This window comes from Drosophila rhopaloa, unplaced genomic scaffold, assembly GCF_018152115.1.
Source record: "Drosophila rhopaloa isolate 14029-0021.01 unplaced genomic scaffold, ASM1815211v1 contig_2, whole genome shotgun sequence".
NCBI classification, from domain to species: Eukaryota; Metazoa; Arthropoda; class Insecta; order Diptera; family Drosophilidae; genus Drosophila; species Drosophila rhopaloa.
Window position 1 is genome coordinate 16,395,734 of NW_025335083.1, and position 20,962 is coordinate 16,416,695.

Consider the following 20,962-nt stretch of genomic DNA (forward strand, 5'->3'; position numbering starts at 1 on the left):
AGGATAATATGATTGTCTTGTGACAAAAATAGAGAAATCTGCAAGGTAGAGAACGCACTTTAACTTTGCTTTATAATTTTTAAGAGAGTATTGTTGCAAACACTAACGACACACAATGTTATCATAATCTAACATTGACATTATAGCAAGACATATCGAAATTCATTAGCTTAATTCTACCACTTGTTTTACTGCTTACCATATATATTTGTATACGTATTCTAGCCCAACCTATCCCAACAACGCCTTCTAAGCTTATTTGCATACATAACCCGACCTATCCACTTTATTTACTGTAATGTAGTGTTATTGCATTTCACTCTGCTTTTCGTATTCCTATTCACACTTAATACCTATTCTTAATTTAATCAGGTAAATGTAATTGAATCGTATAAATCGTATCTTAATTCTCCACCCAAGACAATTAATCTTAGAACCTAATTACCCTTTTTGCAAACATACCCCCAATTAACTAGGGATTTTATAATTTGTTTTCATTATAAACCCCAAAAAAAGTTTACATAACTTCATTTTCACTTTATTTTCTACAAAAAAAAAAGAAACAATCATCCTCTAAACGTCCTCAGTAGTATAAACAAACATTACGCAATACCAAAAAGAAACACACACAAACTTTAATAGGACTAAACAGGACATATGGTGGGCAATGGTCAGTGGCGAATTCCCAGCACAGATCTGGACCAAATTATTACGCCAATTAACTTTAGCACGCATCCACCAGAGTCCAAGGATACAGATGATTGTTATGAACGGGGTGGCAATGGCAGGAAGATGTTCCGGCCAAGTCATAAATGTTGATTAGGCTAATGAAAGTTTGCACAGTAGAAAAAGGACTTACACAAATTGGGGAGAAATTTCTTTGTAATAGGACCACTTGAATTGATTATTTTAATTAAATATGCTTTGTAGAGGTTGTTTTCTTTGCTTTAAAAGTTTATTTTAATTTTAAATTTATTAGTATGGTTAATTTTTTTTTTGGAATTATAGGTATTTGAAAATTTTTTTTGTTTATATTTTTTTAAACGCCTGATAAATATATTTCCTATTTGAAGACCACATGTATTTCATACTGTATTGTTCAAATTATAGTGACTCCCCCGGCTCAGCGAGTTCAATTCATACTCGGCGAAGATGTGGACGATGGCACGCATGTATCCCATCCCCTGTTTTCCGAAATGGGAATGCTGGTGAAGGAGGGCGACGAGATCGAGTGGAAGGAGACGGCGCGATGGATCAAATTCGAGGAGGATGTGGAGGAGGGTGGCAATCGGTGGTCGAAGCCCCACGTGGCCACCCTCTCCCTTCACTCCCTTTTCGAGCTGCGCCGGCTGCTGGTCAATGGCAGTGTAATGCTGGACATGGAGGCCCACAATCTGGAGGTGATGGCCGATCTGGTCTGCGATCACATGGTCAGCGCGGGAACCTTGCCACCGGGGGTCAAGGATAAGGTCAAGGATGCCCTCCTGCGACGCCATCGTCATCAACACGAGATTGCCAAAAAGTCGCGACTTCCAATTATTCGATCCCTGGCCGATATGCGTAATCATTCTTCATCGAAAAGTGAGTATGGGGCTATCATCCTTACATCCCTAAGTTATTCCAAGCTCATCTCGTTCGTATGGTGTGATTCCAACTGCGAGTTTGATGCTGTCACCCGGCTCAGTTCATTTAGGATCATACACTCAAGTGTCTAAAACTCTCATTCGATCCGAACTAATACTAATGACTCAGACCTGGGCAAGAGCACTCCACTGCACTCACTGCATGGCTCAGCGGCTGGCCTGGATCTGACTGGAAATTACCAGACACCCCTCTATGTGTCGAGTAAGGATCAGCGTGGTTGTTATCTCGCTGTTCCCACAGGTATAGCCTTAGAACTACCAAATCCCCCCTCTCTTTTAAGCAAACTCTGTAAAGCCGAAAGCCAAAGTCGTAAACATTTTTCAGTTGCCTTGCACCTAACAAAAAGCACCCAGAAACTAGCCAATTAAAACCAAAAGCTAATTAAAGTTGGAATAAAGGGGGTCCCTTAGAGAAAATCTAGTTCTGTAAATTTTTCAAAACCCAAGCCAATAAAATCCTAAAAACGAGACATACTTTCTGAACTTTAAATGTTCAAAGTACTCAGAAAAAAAACCCAACCTTATTGACACTTTCGTAAATGAGAATACCCTTCGTGATTCATCATTCATAAATCACTCACTTTCATAAGCTAGTAAAATTGGGGTAGCCGCTAAAGAATCAAGAAATAAACTCGCGTTATTCCTTCACCCGAAAAGCTGACACTTCAACGCACCTGGGGGCCATCGGGGTCACCACCTGGTTCCATGCCGGGGCATCGCCCCAACATCAAGCCCATAATCAGGTTCAAAAACAAGGACGACAATCAATGCCAAGTAATAGCCCATCAATGGTTTTCACTGTACTTAGCTGTACCTATCAAGAGCACGCTGTGTATTTCGATGATTATCTCTTGCGACTCTTCTATTTACTCTACTCCTTGAACTTATTAATCTAATCACTATAAATTATAACCTTCAAGAGCTCGTTAGCCCCTTTCTATCATGATATCCCCAACTTATTGTGCTGTCTATTTACACGATTTAATGAGTTAAATTATATTTTTAAGCAATACAATTTATAGAAAATAAAGTTCAATAATTTGAACTACTACTTAGTTTTCTCTCGAACTCCTCTTCACTTCTTTAATACCCAATCGATTATAAGTCCCATTCTTTTTCTCTATCAGCCATATAAAGCCCTGTAAACCACATGAATTCTTCTATATTCTGAAACCTTAAACTTTATTCGACTTTTGAAACCCTACTTGATTATGATTTCTATTTACATTTACTATTTATTAACACTTGGTTGAACTCTCAAAAATCACACATAATGGGAAATATTAATAGAGATTGAAGAAACTAAGCCCATTCTGTAAGGATCCTTAGGAATATTTAACCTTTACGTAAAAGATATCCAATAATCAAATCTGCTGCTGTAGTGATAAATAAACGAAACCAGCTCGAGATACTTAGGAATACAGAATATCCTCGACATAATAATCACCTAAAAAACCAAAAACCCCAAAACATTTTCCAGTTGAAGAGCACTCTGGCAACCTATTGGGGGCCACAACGCCAATTTCCCTAACGGCCAGCGAACCGGGACCGCCCGGATCTAATGGAAATCCAAATCTAAGCACCGCTGCCGGCGGAATGGGGCGTTTTCTAACGGTGCCCAGTGGAAAACCCAGCAACAGAACGCTCGGTAAAGAAACCAAGTTAAAGAAACCATTATTAAAAACCAACTCAAGATTTGACCGTCTTCGTTATCGTTTACCGTTTACCGTTTGATTTTGCGTGTCTGTTAATTGTTTAAATGGTCCTGAAAAAAATACATTTTGGTAGTTCGCAGTATTGTAAATTACAAATTGGTTAAACAAAGGATATAAAAAGGTGGCGAAATTTGCATGAAGGTTGTATCGAGTTGAATTGGAAAAGCAGGAAATGGTTTTGTAGAGAAAAACTAGAAAAAAAGAAATCAACAATCCACACACATCTGCACGCTTATCACATAACACAATTTCTGAACTTACCAATTTCCAATATCTTTCGCATGCTTCATTATCTGTATTTGAAACTAATTAAAATCTATTCCAGCACACTTAGATGAATCCGATTTTAATCCAATATATCTCTTTTGCACTTCTTTTTTCGTATGTTTTTATGTTGTTCCGTTGTAACGTGTTTACCTACATGTTGTTGTTGTTATTATTATTCTTGTAATACCTACCAACGCACGTAAAATATATAAAAATATATATATATATAATCACAACACCAAAAACCTGCACCCCGTGAACCCGTAAATGAAAATCCGCGACTAATGCAGAGAAAAAATCTAATTCTAAACACTCGCGGCCCGCACAAAACCTGCCGTCGATCACAGAGGACATGGTCAAGAGTCCCAGCAACCAATCGATGGCCAGGCCAGGAAGTGCCACCGAGTTGAGTGAGCAGCAGCACAAGGGCAACACCCACTTCATGCGCAAGATCCCGCCGGGAGCGGAGGCCAGCAACATCCTGGTCGGCGAGGTGGACTTCCTGGAGCGAACCCTGTCCTGCTTCGTCCGCCTCAGCCAGGCGGTCGTCCTGGGCGATCTCACCGAGGTGCCCGTGCCCACGAGGTAGGTCTAGCCCATCTCTCGAGCACCCTTTTGATTGACCCCTTGAAAATAACACACTTTTCTAAGGATATTTGAGACTAATTAAATGATGATTTATGTGATCATTTTCATTTTCTGAATTTAATAAATAAAATATTCAGATAATTTTAAAATTAATCTGGATCAGCTTATCAGTTAATCATATCACATAGTTTTATATTTTGTATAGTCATCCAGATCGTTCTTTCGTTAATCGAAAAAGGTTTCGTTTTAAAATTGGCTAAATATAAACTTAATTTTTAGCCACAAAAAAAATTGTATTACTCACAAGTACGAGTATGTTTGAATGAATTTCTAGAAAATTGTTTCTGCAGATAAGTCTAAAATTAAATTATTCACCAAATAGGAGGGCTGTATTTTAATCAGTTTATTGCTCATAACAAAGGTCTTTTATTTTAAAAGTTGACGAATTAGAAGTAACTCTTTAATGAAATTTAATAAAATATAAACAGGAAAGTAAGTAGTAATGTTCTAAGGTTTTTCAAAAATAAATTTAATATAAATTGTGTATACTATACTAATAACTGATATTACTTACAGATTTGTATTTATCCTGCTCGGTCCGCCTGGCAGTCAGAGCAACTTCCACGAGATCGGCCGGGCGATGGCCACCCTGATGTCCGACGAGATCTTCCACGAGGTGGCCTACCGAGCCCGTAAGCGGGATCACTTGCTGTCCGGGGTGGACGAGTTCCTGGATGCGGTCACCGTTCTGCCGCCCGGCGAGTGGGATCCCACCATTCGGATTGAGCCACCGGCGGCCATTCCCTCGCAGGAGGTGCGCAAGCGTCCGCCCGAGTTGCCCAAGGAGGAGGTGGACGAGGAGGAGGAGGAGGCGCGTCTGAGGGAGGAGAACGGGCTGTCCAGGACGGGCCGACTCTTTGGAGGCCTGATCAACGACATTAAGAGGAAGGCTCCCTGGTACATTAGCGACTACAAGGACGCCCTGTCCATGCAGTGTGTCGCCTCCTGGATCTTCCTCTACTTCGCCTGCCTCTCCCCAATCATCACATTCGGCGGTCTGCTGTCGGAGGCCACCGGCAAACACATGGCTGCCATGGAGTCTCTGGTGTCCGGGTTCGTTTGTGGCATGGGCTATGGCTTCTTTTCGGGTCAGCCGCTGACAATTCTCGGGTCCACCGGTCCAGTCCTGGTCTTCGAGTCAATTATCTACGAGTTCTGTTTGAAGATGGGCTGGGAGTATATGACGTTCCGGTTCTGGATCGGCATGTGGGTCGCCGGCATTTGTATCGTCCTGACCGCGATTGATGCCAGTGCCCTGGTCTGCTACATCACCCGCTTCACCGAGGAGAACTTCGCCACCCTGATCGCGTTCATCTTTATCTACAAGGCCATTGAGAATGTGATGGTCATCGGAAAGAACTTCCCGGTAAATCAGGGGATATACGACTGTATCTGTACACCGCCACTTGGGAGCAATGCCAGTGTGATCGATTATGCCAAATACAACTGGAATTATTGTGAGGTAGGAACATAGGTTAAATTATATATTTAAATTTATACATATAGTCGTTGTTGAATTTAATAATTGAATCGTTATTTTCTAGTCTTACAATGGCACTTTGGTTGGCAAAGATTGCGGCAAACCGCCCACCGAGAATGTTTTCCTGATGTCGGTGGTACTCTGCACCGGCACCTTCATCATATCCACCGTGCTGAAGGATTTCAAGAACGCCCTTTTCTTCCCCTCGATCGTTCGCCAGTACATCAGCGACTTTTCGGTGTTGATCGCGATTTTTGCAATGAGTTTCTTCGATTATTCCCTTGGAGTTCCCACCCAGAAACTGGAGGTGCCCAACGAGCTAAAGCCCACGCTGAGTACCAGAGGCTGGCTCATCCCGCCGTTCTCCGAGAAGAACCCCTGGTGGTCGCCAATCATTGCCGTATTCCCCGCCCTGCTTGGCACTATTCTGATCTTCATGGATCAACAGATCACCGCTGTCATCGTGAATCGCAAGGAGAACAAACTGAAGAAGGGCTGTGGCTACCATCTGGATCTGTTCATCCTCTCCATTCTGATTGCCATTTGCAGCTTAATGGGTCTGCCTTGGTGAGTTTCTAGCCAATTCTTATAATATCTAAGGATATCACTTCGGTACCTCTATTAAATCCCGAATTTTTATTTAAATTAGATAAAAACGAAAAAAAAAGAATGAACAAAATAAGAGTAATAAAAATAACGAAATAAAAGGACAAATTGAGAAATGCAAAGTTTTGTATTAATTTGTATAATGGAAATGTTGCAAATTTTACCGCGTTTTTAAATTTGTGGATTTCTTATTCTATTTTTCCGATTTTTCTGAATCTCCTTGTTACTTTCACATTTTTTTTTATTTCCAAATTTGTATGTTTTTAATTTTTATATTTTTATACCCTTGCAGAGGGTATTATAATTTCAGTCAAAAGTTTGCAACGCAGTGAAGGAGACATTTCCGACCCTATAAAGTATATATATTCTTGATCAGCATCACCAGGAGAGTCGATCAAGCCATGTCCGTCTGTCCGTCTGTCCGTCCGTCTGTCCGTCTGTCCGTCTGTCCGTCTGTCCGTCCGTCCGTTTCTACGCAAACTAGTCCCTCAGTTTTAAAGCTATCCGCTTGAAACTTTCCCAAAAGTTGTCTTTCTATTGCAGGTAGTATATAAGTCGGAACGAGCCGGATCGGGCTACTATATCATATAGCTGCCATATAACTGAACGATCGGAAATGCCATAACTTTGGTGTTTTTCAAGTTAGCAAGTTAGGAAGTTCTATGGGTTTTATTTTTGGCTAATCAGTCTAACTTACAAAATTTCATAAGGATCGGACGACTATATCCTATAGCTGCCATATAACTGATTGATCGGAAATGCCATAACTTTGGTGTTTGTAAAGTTAGGAAGTTGGGATTATCTATGGGTTTTATTTTTGGCCAATCAATCCGACCTGCCAAATTTCATAAGGATCGGCCGACTATATCCTATAGCTGCCATATAACTGAACGATGGGAAATGACATAACTTTGGTGTTTTTAAAGTTAGGAAGTTGGGATTTTTTATGAGTATTAAGAATGCATCATATAAATAATTTTGGAGAATATAATGCAAGGGTATATCAACTTCGGCTCCGCCCGAAGTTAGCTTTCCTTTCTTGTTCATTTTATTATTAATTTTTTTTTATTTTTAAGTTCGCATAGGAAATCGTTTTACTATTCTTACTGGGAAAAATCACCCAATGTTCCCTGGCTTTACTTTTACAAATATTCAATTTAATAGTATATATTTATATCTATCCCCAGGTTCGTGGCTGCCACCGTGCTGAGCATCAACCATGTGAACTCGCTGAAACTAGAATCGGAGTGCTCGGCCCCTGGCGAGAAGCCACAGTTCCTGGGAGTGCGCGAGCAGCGGGTGACCCACATCCTGATCTTCCTGACCATCGGCGGCTCTGTGCTGCTGACCCCGCTGCTCGGTCACATACCCATGCCGGTCCTGTTCGGCGTCTTTCTTTATATGGGCGTGGCCTCGCTCAAGGGCCTGCAGTTCTTCGATCGCATACTGATTATGTTCATGCCAGCCAAGTACCAGCCGGACTATATGTTCCTGCGCCAGGTGAGTTTAAACTTTTAAAAAGCAACCTAAGGTACTTTTTAAAAAATATGGAATTTATTGTAAATAGTTATAAAATTTACATTTCTCTAGAATTACTTTCTAAACAGCTTTAATACAATTGTAGGTCTTCTTATTTTTGGAGAGGCGTTTTATTTAAATGAAAATAAAATCTTCTTAAAAATTTGATTTTCATTACAATTATTACGGAATATTAAATTGTATATTTTTGGTGAGTTGTCGTTTTATGACAACTTTAACATGAAATCCTAGGCCAATTTTCATGTTAATTTAGACAGGAATTTTTCAAAAACTTTCATATCCCTTCAATTATCGTTATAATCCACATAATTTTTTTTCTATGGTATTATCAGTTGATTCCGTTTCGTTTCAATCAGATCTCAGTAAAATAATCAGTAGAACTCTCTGTAGAAGGAGCATCAGTAGAAGTTTCAGTAGTACTTAGTTTAGCTTTCAAAGGGTCTTTAATAGAACTTTCAGTGGTAGTACTTTCAGTTTCATCATAAGAACCCGTTCTCTTAGCCTTCTCCCTTATTTCTTTTATTTTAGCTAGGTCTTTTTTGATATCCTCCAATCGATTTACGATCGTGTTACTTTTATCAGTATTTTTTTCAATCTCTTTTGACTTCTCGAATCTACTTCCTGTTTCACATGTCGTAATACTCTCTCTCTCTTCGATCCTTGCATCGAATATCTCCAAAAAGTTATCGACTATATTTCTTACTCGAGACCCATAATCAAACGACGGGGAGCCTCCATTTCGAACTGAACATTTCTTTGAGCATTCCGATTGGGTCAGTCGATTTTCCAAGCTCATCAATCTCTCGTGCAAGGTTTCACCAAATGAGCTAAGCCGATTCTCCAGAATCTTGTTTATTTGGTCCAAGGGAACAGTGCACTCAGAAATTGGCTCATCCTTGAACAATAATATATATACGTCGTGCACTTCACATTGGAAACTATTAACTCACGGTTAAACTGGCGACAGTGGTCCCGTACAGGGCTAACCCGCATAAAAAGATTAAATTGAATCGCATTTTATCCTCAATAAAGAACTTTAATCCAGCAGTGCAAACACTAGACTGTGAAGTATTTCCAAGGGTGGCTACATTAAAAACCATTAAGTTCAAGATTTCAGCTGAGTAACGCATTTTATCACATCCGGCGGATGAGGAGACTGGTAATTTCTTATTAAATTTGGTAACCAAGCAAAGCAAAAAAGTATTAGTCATAAATAAAATATACAATTTCAGTATTCTTTGTATATATACATATTTAGAGATTTAAGATAAAGAAAACGAGGGCAATCTTTAGAAAACTATTTTCTTGACATTAGGTTTTTCTATGTGCAATATTTTTAGTACTTGTTTTAATTGTTGTTTTATATTACAGGTTCCCATTAAGCGCGTCCACCTGTTCACCATCATTCAGCTGGCCTGTCTCATTATTCTTTGGCTGATCAAGTCCTTCTCGAACACCTCCATCCTGTTTCCCCTGATGCTGGTGGTTATGATCGGCATACGAAAGGCCCTGGATCTGGTATTCACCCGTCGAGAGCTGAAGATACTGGACGACATTATGCCAGAGATGACGAAGCGGGCGGCGGCAGATGATCTGCATAAACTGGACGCTGAGGTGGGCTTATTGGCGCGAATTTTCCCCTGGGGAAGGGGTAGTCGGGGCAGGGTGGTGACCAAGCCGCCGGGCCTCGATGGTGGCCTCGCTGGGGAGGCCGTTGGTCCTGGTCCTGGCCTCATCAGCTGCACCACCTCAAATGCAAATGAGAAGGAGTTCGAGGCACAGAGCAGTCTGCTTAAAAAGTAGAAAGCATTGAACACCCTCACACACGCACACGCACACTACCACGCCCACGCCAAAACAAAATAACAACAAAAACGCAACAAAACCCCACGGACCAGTGCTGCCCATTTCATTTGCGTTTGCAGTGCTGCCCAGTCCACCGCACAAAACCAACGATTAGCGATAGTCGCTTCGATGGTTCCGATATCGATAAACTCAATTATTGATAGAATTTTTGAATAATTTGCATTTTGTCGGTCTTGATACGTCTTATTCAACTACTAAAGTTATCTATATCCATGTAAATGCATACTTCTCTGTTATATACGTTTTTATCATGTCTTTAACAGTATTTTGTAAATGTTTTCCCCCTACCCCATTTTAGTTTTATAACATGGCATGCAGCAATTTTGCATTTTGTTTTTATACGATAATTTTTTGATAAACTTGTTTAAACCTTCTTTTGATTATATGCTTAAAAAACGCTTTTAAAACACCTGTATATGCCAAACCTACAAAAAATATAAAATTTAATTTTTCGTAGTGCAAAAATGTGTTATCTATCCGAACCTACTCTAAAACTACTCTTACCCTATATATACAAATATGATATTTATAAATGTAAATGAAATTCTAGCTTAAGTCATAATTAGTCGAGCGTTTACACTGTACAACAAGTACCTAAATGTATTAAATGGAACCTGTTATGTTATTTTATAGTCATCGGGTCTAGAGTTCCAGTAACTAACCAGAGACATACACGCACATGTAATTGTAGCGAAAATTGATGTACAAATTTCATGGGCAAAATTCAAAATTGCAACACAAAAATAAACTAAACAAATGGAAATAAAACAACAATTCGGCATAAATTAAAAATTGAACACACTTCACCTAATTGGATTTGACACAAGTTCACCAATTTAAACAATCACCATTTTATTTGGCGATATCTATTTCTCTTCTCCTTTCACCTATGCAAGTTTAGACCAGATATGCTATACCTTTTTTCTACTCATTCTTTGCTACCTTCCCGAGAGATGTTTTTTGCTCCCAAAAACTATGCAAAATATGCCAATTTTATATTGAAGGATAATCACCATCAGCATCATCCGGTGACTGGTTCCGGGCCGAACTATAATGCCGATAAGGCGGGTCCCACCACCATTCACATTCCCCTATCGGGAAACAAGGCCGGCAACAATGGACCCACAGTGAACATTCCCCCAGAGGCTGTTAATCGCACCACGGTCTGGCAGCAGATCAACAAGGATGGCAACGGGATCTCGGAGCAACTGATCATCCCGGTCACCGTCAAAGTTCGTCAGATCAATGGCAACCAGTAAGTGTTCCAAATGGAATGTCCCTCGGGGTCCAGTCCTGAATCAGATCATCAGATCAGATCACACTTAATCATCTCATGAGCTGCTAGAACTTTATCTCGCTCTATTGTATATAAACGATTTATCTCTCATTTTCTACGCTTAACCACTGATATAGAATTCGCCCTTAAAATTAAAGTAAAAAAAATTAATAAAAATATAGTGCCTTATATAAATAAGTCTTATTAACAGGGTTTTCTTTTCGCTATACATTTTGTTTTGAATTAAACATCTAAATTTATGCTACACCTTGGATTTTACGGTATAGCGGGAAACTTCAATTACACAAACCACACATGCATTATTAGGTTTTTCCTTAAAGACGTATTACAAGTTGTATAAGATTTTGATTTGGGATCATTATAAATAATTATAAATTAGTCGTTCGATTTTGTGGATCAATGAAGTCAATCTTGTAAAAATATTTTTTAAATTAGGGCCTGTACAATTTAATGGAATAAAATAACAAATTTTCTTAAATTCGATATAAAATTAATAAACTTAATCACTTTCAACAAAAATTAAAACACACTTTTCTTTCTCTTATTCTTAAATTTCTATAATTAATTTATTAAACTTATATTTTAAACTTCAAACAATTAAAGAATTGTGAAAAATATTGATGTACACGTATACTATCAAGATAAATGAAAGGAGTAGTATTGCCTTTGATATAAGTAAACTTAATAATATTTTTTTCAAATTATATACAAAAATGGGCGAATTCGAATTGGATTCTTTTGAGTGTATCGACTACTTAATCATTCATGCTCGTCTTCGCATTCCCCATATGCCTCCCCCTCTCTGCAGTTCCTCCCCGAGTGCCGCCCTCTCGCCACGCCTCTCGCCGATGCACGAGGTTGATGAGTACAGTGAAGCTGGGACAAACAGTCCGGGGAATCCCACGGGAGTTCAGCAGCAGCAGCAACAGCATCTGCAACAGCAACCTCAGCAAATCAGCAACTGCAAGGCTGCCAAAATCGAGGGATCGTCCCTGCCCAATTGCCAGATCAGTCCGGCCAACATAACACCCGTCTAAAGATCCCGAAAACTATATCGATTTAAAGCGAACAAAGCACAAAAAGACTCCCCAAACACACATCCATGTATTTCTAGTTGTTCATTCACAGCCGTATCATAATCTCTATTTACTATATATCGCAGTAGTTATCCCAAGGGACGATTTTTAGGTACAGATTTTTAGCTGCGCCAGTAGTAAGAAAAAACTTTCATTTGGGGCTCAGGTACAAGTTATACAAGTATTACTTATATGATAAAAAATACGATATTCCGTAGACAAAAAATACATTCCAAATATACACTTTTGAAACGAATTTTATAAAGTCAATTCCAATAAGGAGGCGAAGAACAGAAAAAAAACATCGGTGGGCCGATGTTTACCCAATTTTCATACTGTCCACTTTGACTTGGTTAGCTAAAGCGAATTGTGGGTTATAATGGGGCTTTTTTATCGAACTGTGATCTGGAGGTTATATCTTGGGGGTGGGTTGTATAAGAAGCGTATCATTTAGCCTAGCCAAGACAAAGCTGTAAACAATTGTATTATATTTTATGCCTTACACTAAGTTCTACACAAAGAAACAAGCATCCTACCCGACACACCCCAAACATATATAATAAAAAAAAACATAGACAACTATAAATATTGAATAAAAGTGGCGAACCATTAATTAGCCACAAGCAAACTGCGAAAAACAACAATGTATCTTTCATTTCGTTATTTTTGGTCTGCATCGTTCGTTTTCAGTGTATTTTGTGCATAGTTGTGAGTGTGGCACCTACTGCTCCCAAAATCTATATCTCTGAACATTCATACATAGCACCTGATCGAGTTCTGCCTGTCTTCCATTAAATTCATCAATATTGCGAACCAGAGTTTGTGGAATTCTCACAAATAAATAGCTATAAGCTTAAAAGCCCAGTGAACAGATAATGTTATTCCTATAAGAACTCAATAAACCCACTGAAATCTCCATTAAAATTTAAAAAAAATGTTTGTATATTTAAGTTATGATAGAAATGGTTATAATATTTTTGATCATCTTCAAACTCTGTTTCCAACAATCAATCCATCAAAGCTCCATTAGCATCGTGTTTGATGTCTGTATGTGTATCTTCTATAACATAAATTCTTTGATCTTAAATGTATTCGTAAAATAGATGAGCTAGTCTAGGTTGTTCTTTGTACTTACACCCCTGGTTCACGGTAATTAATATCAAATTTCATTATTGCAGAACCCAAAATTTAATACGTCGAAGCAATTGTGGCGTGGATATCTTACACCAACAGAAACATCCGTTTGAGTCAATGATTTAACTCTGTTTTAGCGTATATCTGTGTACCTGTATAACAATTATGTGTGTCTATAATCGGTCAAATACCACCTACCGTCCCTTTTTGCGTATATGTATCCCAAAGTGCGATTTGGCACAAATTAATTGTCTGGCAACATATCAAGCGACAACTCGTAAACCAATCTTATACAATCCACACTAAATATATTTGTTGAAATAAATGTATAAAATAAATTATTTTGAATGGGAAAGGTATATTTATATTAATTGCATTATGGGTGAGTGTCATAAATCTTTTTACTCAGAGAAAGATCCAGAAAATATTTTCGAACTTTATTTAACATGGAGTACATTTTGGCGATTAAAACTATTAAATAAGTCCGTAAGCGTTCAGTTTAAAACTTATATTAAAACTTTAACAGCGTTTTACAAACTATTATATTTTATATTAAAATAAAAATTAAAAAATTAATATTTGTAAAATAAATATTAGTGTGTTTATACACATAATGATTCAAATCCCATAACAAGTTTTTTTATATATTAATGATTTTTTTAATTTGAATAAAAAATATATATTTACTTTCATTTATTTTTTTTAAAGCTAGTTTTTTTAAACAGTTTTTAAAAATAATTATTTTTAATTGGTTCTCTGTGGTATATTTGGTAACTATTTTGTTCGGTATTTGTTTTGCACGAATGGTATAATTAAGCGGTCCTGCCACGGTCACACTGGGTTGGTTGGGTTTCCACGAGAGAGCGCGTGTTTTTTTATTTAAAACGATAATTATTAATTAAAACCTAGCCAGGATGTCGTTAATTTGTCGTTTGCTGACGGGGAACAACCCTATGCGCCTGCGGGCATTGGACGCTTTGGGCAGGGTGAGTTAAGAATGCAGAAATATACAAAAAATCATGGGCTCGTTATGTAATTGTTGTAAGGAATTTACTTTATTGATAAACCATAACTTTACAGGCCGGCTACAGTTCGCATGCCAAGTTTTCGGAACACAAACCCATCGAAAAGATCCGGAACATAGGAATCTCGGCGCATATAGACAGTGGAAAGACAACATTGACGGAGAGAATTCTCTTCTACACCGGAAGGATTGCGGAAATGCATGAAGTTAGGGGAAAGGATAATGTGGGGGCCACCATGGATAGCATGGAACTGGAGAGACAGCGTGGAATCACCATCCAATCGGCAGCTACTTATACCCTGTGGAAGGAAACCAATATCAATATTATTGATACCCCGGGACATGTGGACTTCACCGTGGAGGTGGAGCGTGCTCTTCGAGTTTTGGATGGTGCCGTTCTGGTCTTGTGTGCCGTGGGCGGAGTTCAGAGTCAAACGTTGACGGTCAACCGACAGATGAAGCGGTATAATGTTCCTTGTCTGGCCTTCATCAACAAACTGGATCGCCTGGGCTCGAATCCTTATAGGGTTCTATCCCAAATGAGGTCCAAAATGAACCATAATGCTGCTTTCATTCAACTGCCCATTGGTGTAGAGAGCAATTGCAAAGGCATTGTGGATTTGGTGAGGGAAAGAGCCATATATTTCGAGGGCGAACATGGAATGGATCTGAGGCTAGACGAGATCCCACAGGATATGCGAGTGGAAAGCCAGGAAAGAAGGCAGGAACTCATCGAACACTTATCGAATGCAGACGACACCTTTGGAGAGATTTTTCTGGAAGAAAAGCCCTTTACAGAAGATGATTTGAAGGCTGCCCTGAGAAGAACTTGCATAAATAGAACCTTCACACCTGTTTTGGTGGGGACAGCACTAAAAAACAAGGGTGTCCAGCCCCTGCTAGATGCAGTAATTGAATACCTACCCAACCCCGGGGAAGTGGAGAACTTGGGCTTCATAGAGAAAGAAGGACAGGAGCCAGAGAAAATTGTTTTAAATCCTGCTCGCGATGGCAAGGATTCTTTCGTGGGTTTGGCTTTCAAATTGGAGGCTGGACGCTTTGGTCAACTAACCTACCTCAGATGCTACCAAGGAGTTCTTCGGAAAGGGGACAACATCTTCAACGCCCGCACCAATAAGAAAGTAAGAATCGCTCGCTTGGTAAGACTGCATTCAAGTCAAATGGAGGATGTCAACGAGGTCTATGCCGGTGATATATTCGCTTTGTTCGGAGTTGATTGCGCCTCTGGAGACACATTTACCACCAATCCCAAGAACAATCTGGCCATGGAGTCCATCTTTGTACCCGAGCCCGTTGTTTCAATGGCTATAAAGCCTAATAACACCAAGGATAGAGATAATTTCTCAAAGGCCATTGCCAGATTCACCAAAGAAGATCCTACATTCCACTTCTTTTTTGACAATGATGTAAAGGAAACACTGGTTTCGGGAATGGGTGAATTGCATTTGGAGATCTACGCCCAGAGGATGGAGAGGGAATATGGCTGCCCAGTGACGCTGGGAAAGCCAAAAGTAGCATTTAGGGAAACCTTGGTTGGCCCCTGCGAATTCGATTACCTGCACAAGAAACAATCAGGAGGATCAGGTCAATATGCCAGGATTATAGGAGTCATGGAACCACTGCCGCCCAATCAAAATACCTTGCTGGAGTTTGTGGACGAAACAGTGGGCACTAATGTGCCAAAACAGTTTATTCCTGGAGTCGAAAAGGGTAACTCAAATTATTATTTATTCACATAATTGTAACTCATGTTTTAAATAATAACTTAATGTACGCATAGGTTACAGAGAAATGGCGGAGAAGGGTATGCTCTCCGGCCACAAGTTATCCGGCATTCGATTCCGCCTGATAGATGGTGGTCATCACATCGTGGACTCTAGTGAGCTGGCCTTTATGCTGGCTGCCCATGGTGCCATCAAAGAGGTTTTTCAGAGCGGCAGTTGGCAGATCCTAGAGCCCATTATGCTGGTTGAGGTTACCGCGCCCGAGGAATTCCAGGGTGCTGTAATGGGACACCTAAGCAAACGGCATGGTATTATCACCGGAACTGAGGGAACCGAGGGCTGGTTCACTGTGTATGCCGAGGTTCCCCTTAACGACATGTTCGGATATGCGGGAGAGCTGAGGCAAGTTCAATAACCAATGGAAACTGTCAAGTGTACTTAAAATTTTTATACCTTCAGATCAAGCACCCAGGGCAAGGGTGAATTCACCATGGAGTACTCGAGGTACTCGCCATGCCTTCCTGATGTCCAGGATCAGATTGTTCGCCAGTACCAGGACTCACAGGGATTGGCTCAGCCCGACAAGAAGAAAAAGAAAAACTAATTAATATTGGCTCCTAGCTCTCTAAACCATCTCTAACAAATCGACATGTTATTGTATCATTTTTATTTTTGCTTAGCTAAATGTTATTTTATAAAACCATCTTCAGTTTTTACTGTGATAAATTAAACTTGTACAGTTTTTCGTATGATAAAAGAAGACAAAAAAAATTGTAACCAAAAAAAAGTTTTGTTTATTAATGGACCAAGAATGCCTTTTTGGAAAAAGTTTTCAAAAAATTTGTTATATCTTAGGAGTTTTTCGGGCATTTTTGTGGTGTTAAAGAAAAGCTCTCAAGAAATTGCAACCAGTGGCTTGGGTCTTTTTTTTTTTCATTTTATTTTTTACACTTGTTTAATCGGTGGCTAATTAGCTTAAATCTGCTGAGTATATCTACAAATTTCTCAGAAGAGGCGGTAAATCCGCCGAAAGAATTGTGGAATTACGGATTTGCTGATACGGAATTTTATAAATTTGACCTATTTAATCTCCTAAATAATCTTGTCTTGAAAAATATGCAAATAAAATAAAACAATGACACTTCCATATCGCCACTTTTTTTGGCGTAACAACCATTTTATAAAGTCCAGCGCCCTAAAGGCTATCAATTTAGTCATTGCAGTAACATGAATATCATCGCATCGGGAATTACGGTATTAGCCTGCCTACTGCTTGGGGCTAACGAAGGAGGGGCCTTCTTGCTTGACGAGAATTGTGGAACAACAAAGGAGTTTCCGAGTATTAGCCGGGGAGTGGCATTATGTGCTGATACACGCATATATTCGAATCCATGGAATGTTCTTGTGCTCTGTGGGCAGAATAAAATCTGTAGCGGCTCGCTTATTACCTCTCGTAAGTAGTTTAGTTTTAAATTATTATATGTATATTATTTAAAATGTCATTATTTTTTGCAGGCTTTGTCCTGTCAGCAGCGCGTTGCACTTGGCAGTTATTTGGAGAATCATCTTTTAACTGCGGAAAGGTACGCCTAGGCGAAAATGGCTTCGAAGATAGCCTGAATACCCAAGAAATTGATGTCGACAGAAAGATATTTCATCCACAATTCAAATTTGATTCTTCTAATAATGACATATCTCTGCTTCGATTGGCGCAAGAAGTTCAGTTTTCAGGTAATTAACTAGAATAGTAAACCATGATTTCTCAACTAAAACCATTTTCCGTAGACTACATCAGACCGATCTGCCTTCCCATCCATCAACTAGGGAGACAAACTATTCCATCATTTGAGGTCACCGGTTGGGCAAAAACTGAAGGTGGGCTCAAAATACTACACACAGCCACTCTAAGCAATCTTGGTATTGAGCACTGCAACAACTTATTTTTGATGGATTTCAGTAAAGAATCCCAGATATGTGCCGGCGTTGCGAACGCCGACTATTGTAGACAAGTTTTGGGAGCTCCGTTGAGCGCAGTGGCTAGTTACAAGGGAAGAATTCGGGTTTTCCAGTTAGGTATTTCCAGTCTCTGGACACCTACTTGTAGTGGTGTCAGTGTTTACACAAATGTTTTGCACTACATAGACTGGATCAAGGTTAAAATTGACGAAAATTCAGATTTCAGTAACTGATCCGGATTTGTCTTCCAGATCTAACGAAATCATTTCATCGTATAATAAACCAAGATTAATCGAGCATATTTATATCAAGTTTATATTATTGGAGTTCGTTCATCGATAATTATAACTAAAATGAGTACCAAACGCTAACTGCTTAACAATTTGGATAATATCAAACAAAACATATATCTGCTGATACTGATGTCATTGAACATGTTGTCATTTCTTAATAACTCCTGAAATAATTATTTAATTTGCTAAATTAGAATTATTTTGCTAATTGAAAAAAAGCAAAGGCAATGAATAAAGTCACACGAGCTTTTATTTTATTTATTAACTATTATTAAAGTAAAGTCATATTTAAGATTTTCATTTGCTTTAGTATTTATTCAGTAATATGTTGCATAAACATATATTATTTCTACATACTTTGTAATTCGTATATTTATTCCCTTACATGTTAAATGTCTTTTTCTTTGCGTGTTTGTTAAAGAGGTTGGGTAAGTGTTCGCTGAGCATTGGTCCAATTAAATTCGTTAGGCAATGTCACAATGTTTGAATGCTATTTTATATATTCCGTCTAACCCTTTAATCCGAGTCGGATGAGATATTGGTGCAGGAATCGTGAGTTATGCGTTTGTTTATGGGATTATAGATTCCATTGAGCGGATACGGACCGCGGTAGCTGATGATGTTCTTTGGTGTCTCGTGGATTTTTACCTCGTACAGCAGTTCGGGTTTCTTCAGCTGCAGACGGATGTTGTCCCAAATATAAACAGCCAAATTCTCTGTGGTACTGGGCTAAGGGTTAAAAGGAAACAATTATTAGCATAGCAAGCAAGGTGTGTCTTAAGGTAATTTACTGTATCAGCAAAGTATTCCACATCCTTGTCAAGATTCTTGTGATCCAAACGCTTCATAATCACTGTCTCGATCGCCTCCTTAAGCTCGGTGATGTTCACCACCATTCCAGTTCGCCGATCGATGGGACCACGAACGGTTATTTCGACTAAAATGGATTTAAATTCATTGTATCTCTATTTTATTGAAAGTTTGTGGCTTAATAATCTTTCGAAAAATTATTGTTTTTCCTTGACACCTTTTTGAAAATGAAATATCTGAAATTCTGAGTCTTTACATGAAAAGCGTTTTAAGGCGTTTTACAATTACGCTTTAATTTGTTTGATCTTATCCATCTTATATTATATCTTATTATCTTATCCAAGCCTTCATAAAGGACACATTTAAAAACTCTATTAAAAAATTTAATTGCAATCACGCCGTGTCAGAGTTCAATTAAAAATGTAAAATAGGTATTGAAATCTTAAACAAGGAAACAAACAAAGAACGATTTGATTTTTTTAGATTTCATTTGATGGAAACTACAAACATTCCTAATCCCTAATCAGCTCGGTATAGGGACCACAATATGCTCGTTTGAAGCTGTTCATTATCAATTCTCGGTCGCCAGTCTACAGATATGATTACACCTTTGAGCGTTGAACTTGAATATGGTTTTGATAGCGAGCTTGTCGGCCAAGGTTTGCTATTATGGTTAAGCATTTTTCAGTCTCGAATTACCAATTGCTGGGGGTTACGCCTGATAGAGCCTGGGTTAGACGATATGTCTCCCATTTGCAGGTAATCAGGCATTTAAATGGGTGCTGTATTTCGTGAGTATGGGCTATTTTCTTTTCACCTGTGTAATTATGTCCATGGCCGTGGAAATTGTTGCATTTGCCGAAGACTTCCAGATTCTCTGCATCGCTCAACTGGGGACTGCGAAAAAAAAGAGTCAGAAAGTCAACGTTAATCAAACTGAATTGGTTTGCAAGCTCGTGATTGAATCAAGCAATAGGATCGATTCAATTTGGTTCAATTCAATTACCTATGAAGACGATGACAAGCGCTGAAAGTTTCGCGACGAGTTAGGAAGGCAACAGGTTGCTGCGACATTCTAGTCCGATTTATACTATATCTTTATTGTCTAGATCTCGACTTATTGGCACACGTCTTAGCACTGTTTTACAATGAATGCAAAACCTGCTTTCGTTTTGCGCCTATTTATATGGATTGGGGGAACAAGGAAATTATTGGCCACAAACGCGGCGACTGCGGAATCACAACACGTTCGGAACTAGTTTATTCAGAATTGCTTAAATCTGATCTGCCTAATTGCAGCTGATTGATTAGTGATTCCTAATCGTTAATCTCTGATTTATATTTGATTAATTGTTATAAGCTGTAACGAAAGTCAGTTGTAACATTAAACCATATTTACTTTCCCAATACGAAAAGTTCTTACCTTTACTTTGATGCGCATTAAATAATAATATTTACTTTTGCCTACGTTGCTCGTCACAGTCAGTGTTGACAAAACTTTGAAGAAAAAAGCTGCATTTGACGAGATAGATTGTAAAATAAAAGATGCAAAACTGGAAGCAATAACGATAAATCTTTTATTTTTCTAATACATTTTAAACAATTTGGAATTTTATATGTATATTTGTATTTATGGCACGTATTCATCAACTTCAAGGGTTTTTTCTAAAACTTATTTAAATCCAGATTTGACGGGAAAAGACGAAATTGGCAACACTCGTTACAGCTGATAACGAATCGTCATTAACGATAACAAGGTGCTATCGGTTATCAGATAGAAATGAGCCATTTACACTTATCATCACTGTGACTTAAGTTGGCGAATAACTTAGCCTGTTCTTAGTGATTTAAATTGGAACTTCA

At 38.8% G+C, this 20,962-nt stretch overlaps 4 protein-coding genes across 23 annotated transcripts in view; 2 read left to right on the plus strand and 2 right to left on the minus strand.

Annotated features, from left to right (window-relative positions):
* Positions 1–13,609, plus strand: part of LOC108052705 (sodium bicarbonate cotransporter 3) — a 29,719-nt gene extending 16,110 nt beyond the window's left edge. For 3 of the 20 annotated variants that reach the window (XM_017135157.2, XM_017135160.2, XM_017135155.2), the window contains 9 exons: positions 1,111–1,581; positions 3,124–3,291; positions 3,916–4,210; positions 4,790–5,735; positions 5,818–6,320; positions 7,547–7,859; positions 9,270–9,512; positions 10,769–11,019; positions 11,870–13,231. In XM_017135157.2, coding sequence (XP_016990646.2) covers positions 1,111–1,581; positions 3,124–3,291; positions 3,916–4,210; positions 4,790–5,735; positions 5,818–6,320; positions 7,547–7,859; positions 9,270–9,512; positions 10,769–11,019; positions 11,870–12,098 — 3,419 coding nt within the window. In that variant the 3' untranslated portion in view covers positions 12,099–13,231. Of the gene's footprint in view, positions 1–1,110; positions 1,582–1,752; positions 1,885–2,300; positions 2,418–3,123; positions 3,292–3,915; positions 4,211–4,789; positions 5,736–5,817; positions 6,321–7,546; positions 7,860–9,269; positions 10,378–10,768; positions 11,020–11,869; positions 13,234–13,315 lie in introns of those variants that run through there. The other 17 variants (XM_017135166.2, XM_017135169.2, XM_017135167.2 and 14 more) reach the window with 15 other exon arrangements.
* LOC108052708 lies at positions 7,892–9,165 on the minus strand. Its single transcript, XM_017135175.2, has 2 exons — positions 8,849–9,165; positions 7,892–8,793 (listed from the first exon to the last, which is right to left on the minus strand). Exons 1-2 carry the CDS (start codon positions 9,107–9,109, stop codon positions 8,251–8,253), a joined length of 804 nt encoding a protein of 267 aa, XP_016990664.2. The 5' UTR covers positions 9,110–9,165; the 3' UTR covers positions 7,892–8,250.
* A 492-nt stretch (positions 13,610–14,101) lies between the features above and the next one.
* LOC108052707 (elongation factor G, mitochondrial) lies at positions 14,102–16,771 on the plus strand. The gene is made up of 4 exons (XM_017135174.1): positions 14,102–14,257; positions 14,352–16,026; positions 16,097–16,442; positions 16,500–16,771. Exons 1-4 carry the CDS (start codon positions 14,186–14,188, stop codon positions 16,642–16,644), a joined length of 2,238 nt encoding a protein of 745 aa, XP_016990663.1. The 5' UTR covers positions 14,102–14,185; the 3' UTR covers positions 16,645–16,771.
* Positions 16,772–18,576: 1,805 nt separating this feature from the next.
* LOC108052714 (6-pyruvoyl tetrahydrobiopterin synthase) lies at positions 18,577–20,637 on the minus strand. The gene is made up of 5 exons (XM_017135181.2): positions 20,523–20,637; positions 20,106–20,459; positions 19,917–19,996; positions 19,081–19,226; positions 18,577–19,018 (listed from the first exon to the last, which is right to left on the minus strand). Exons 2-5 carry the CDS (start codon positions 20,171–20,173, stop codon positions 18,806–18,808), a joined length of 507 nt encoding a protein of 168 aa, XP_016990670.1. The 5' UTR covers positions 20,174–20,459; positions 20,523–20,637; the 3' UTR covers positions 18,577–18,805.
* Positions 20,638–20,962: the final 325 nt, after the last annotated feature.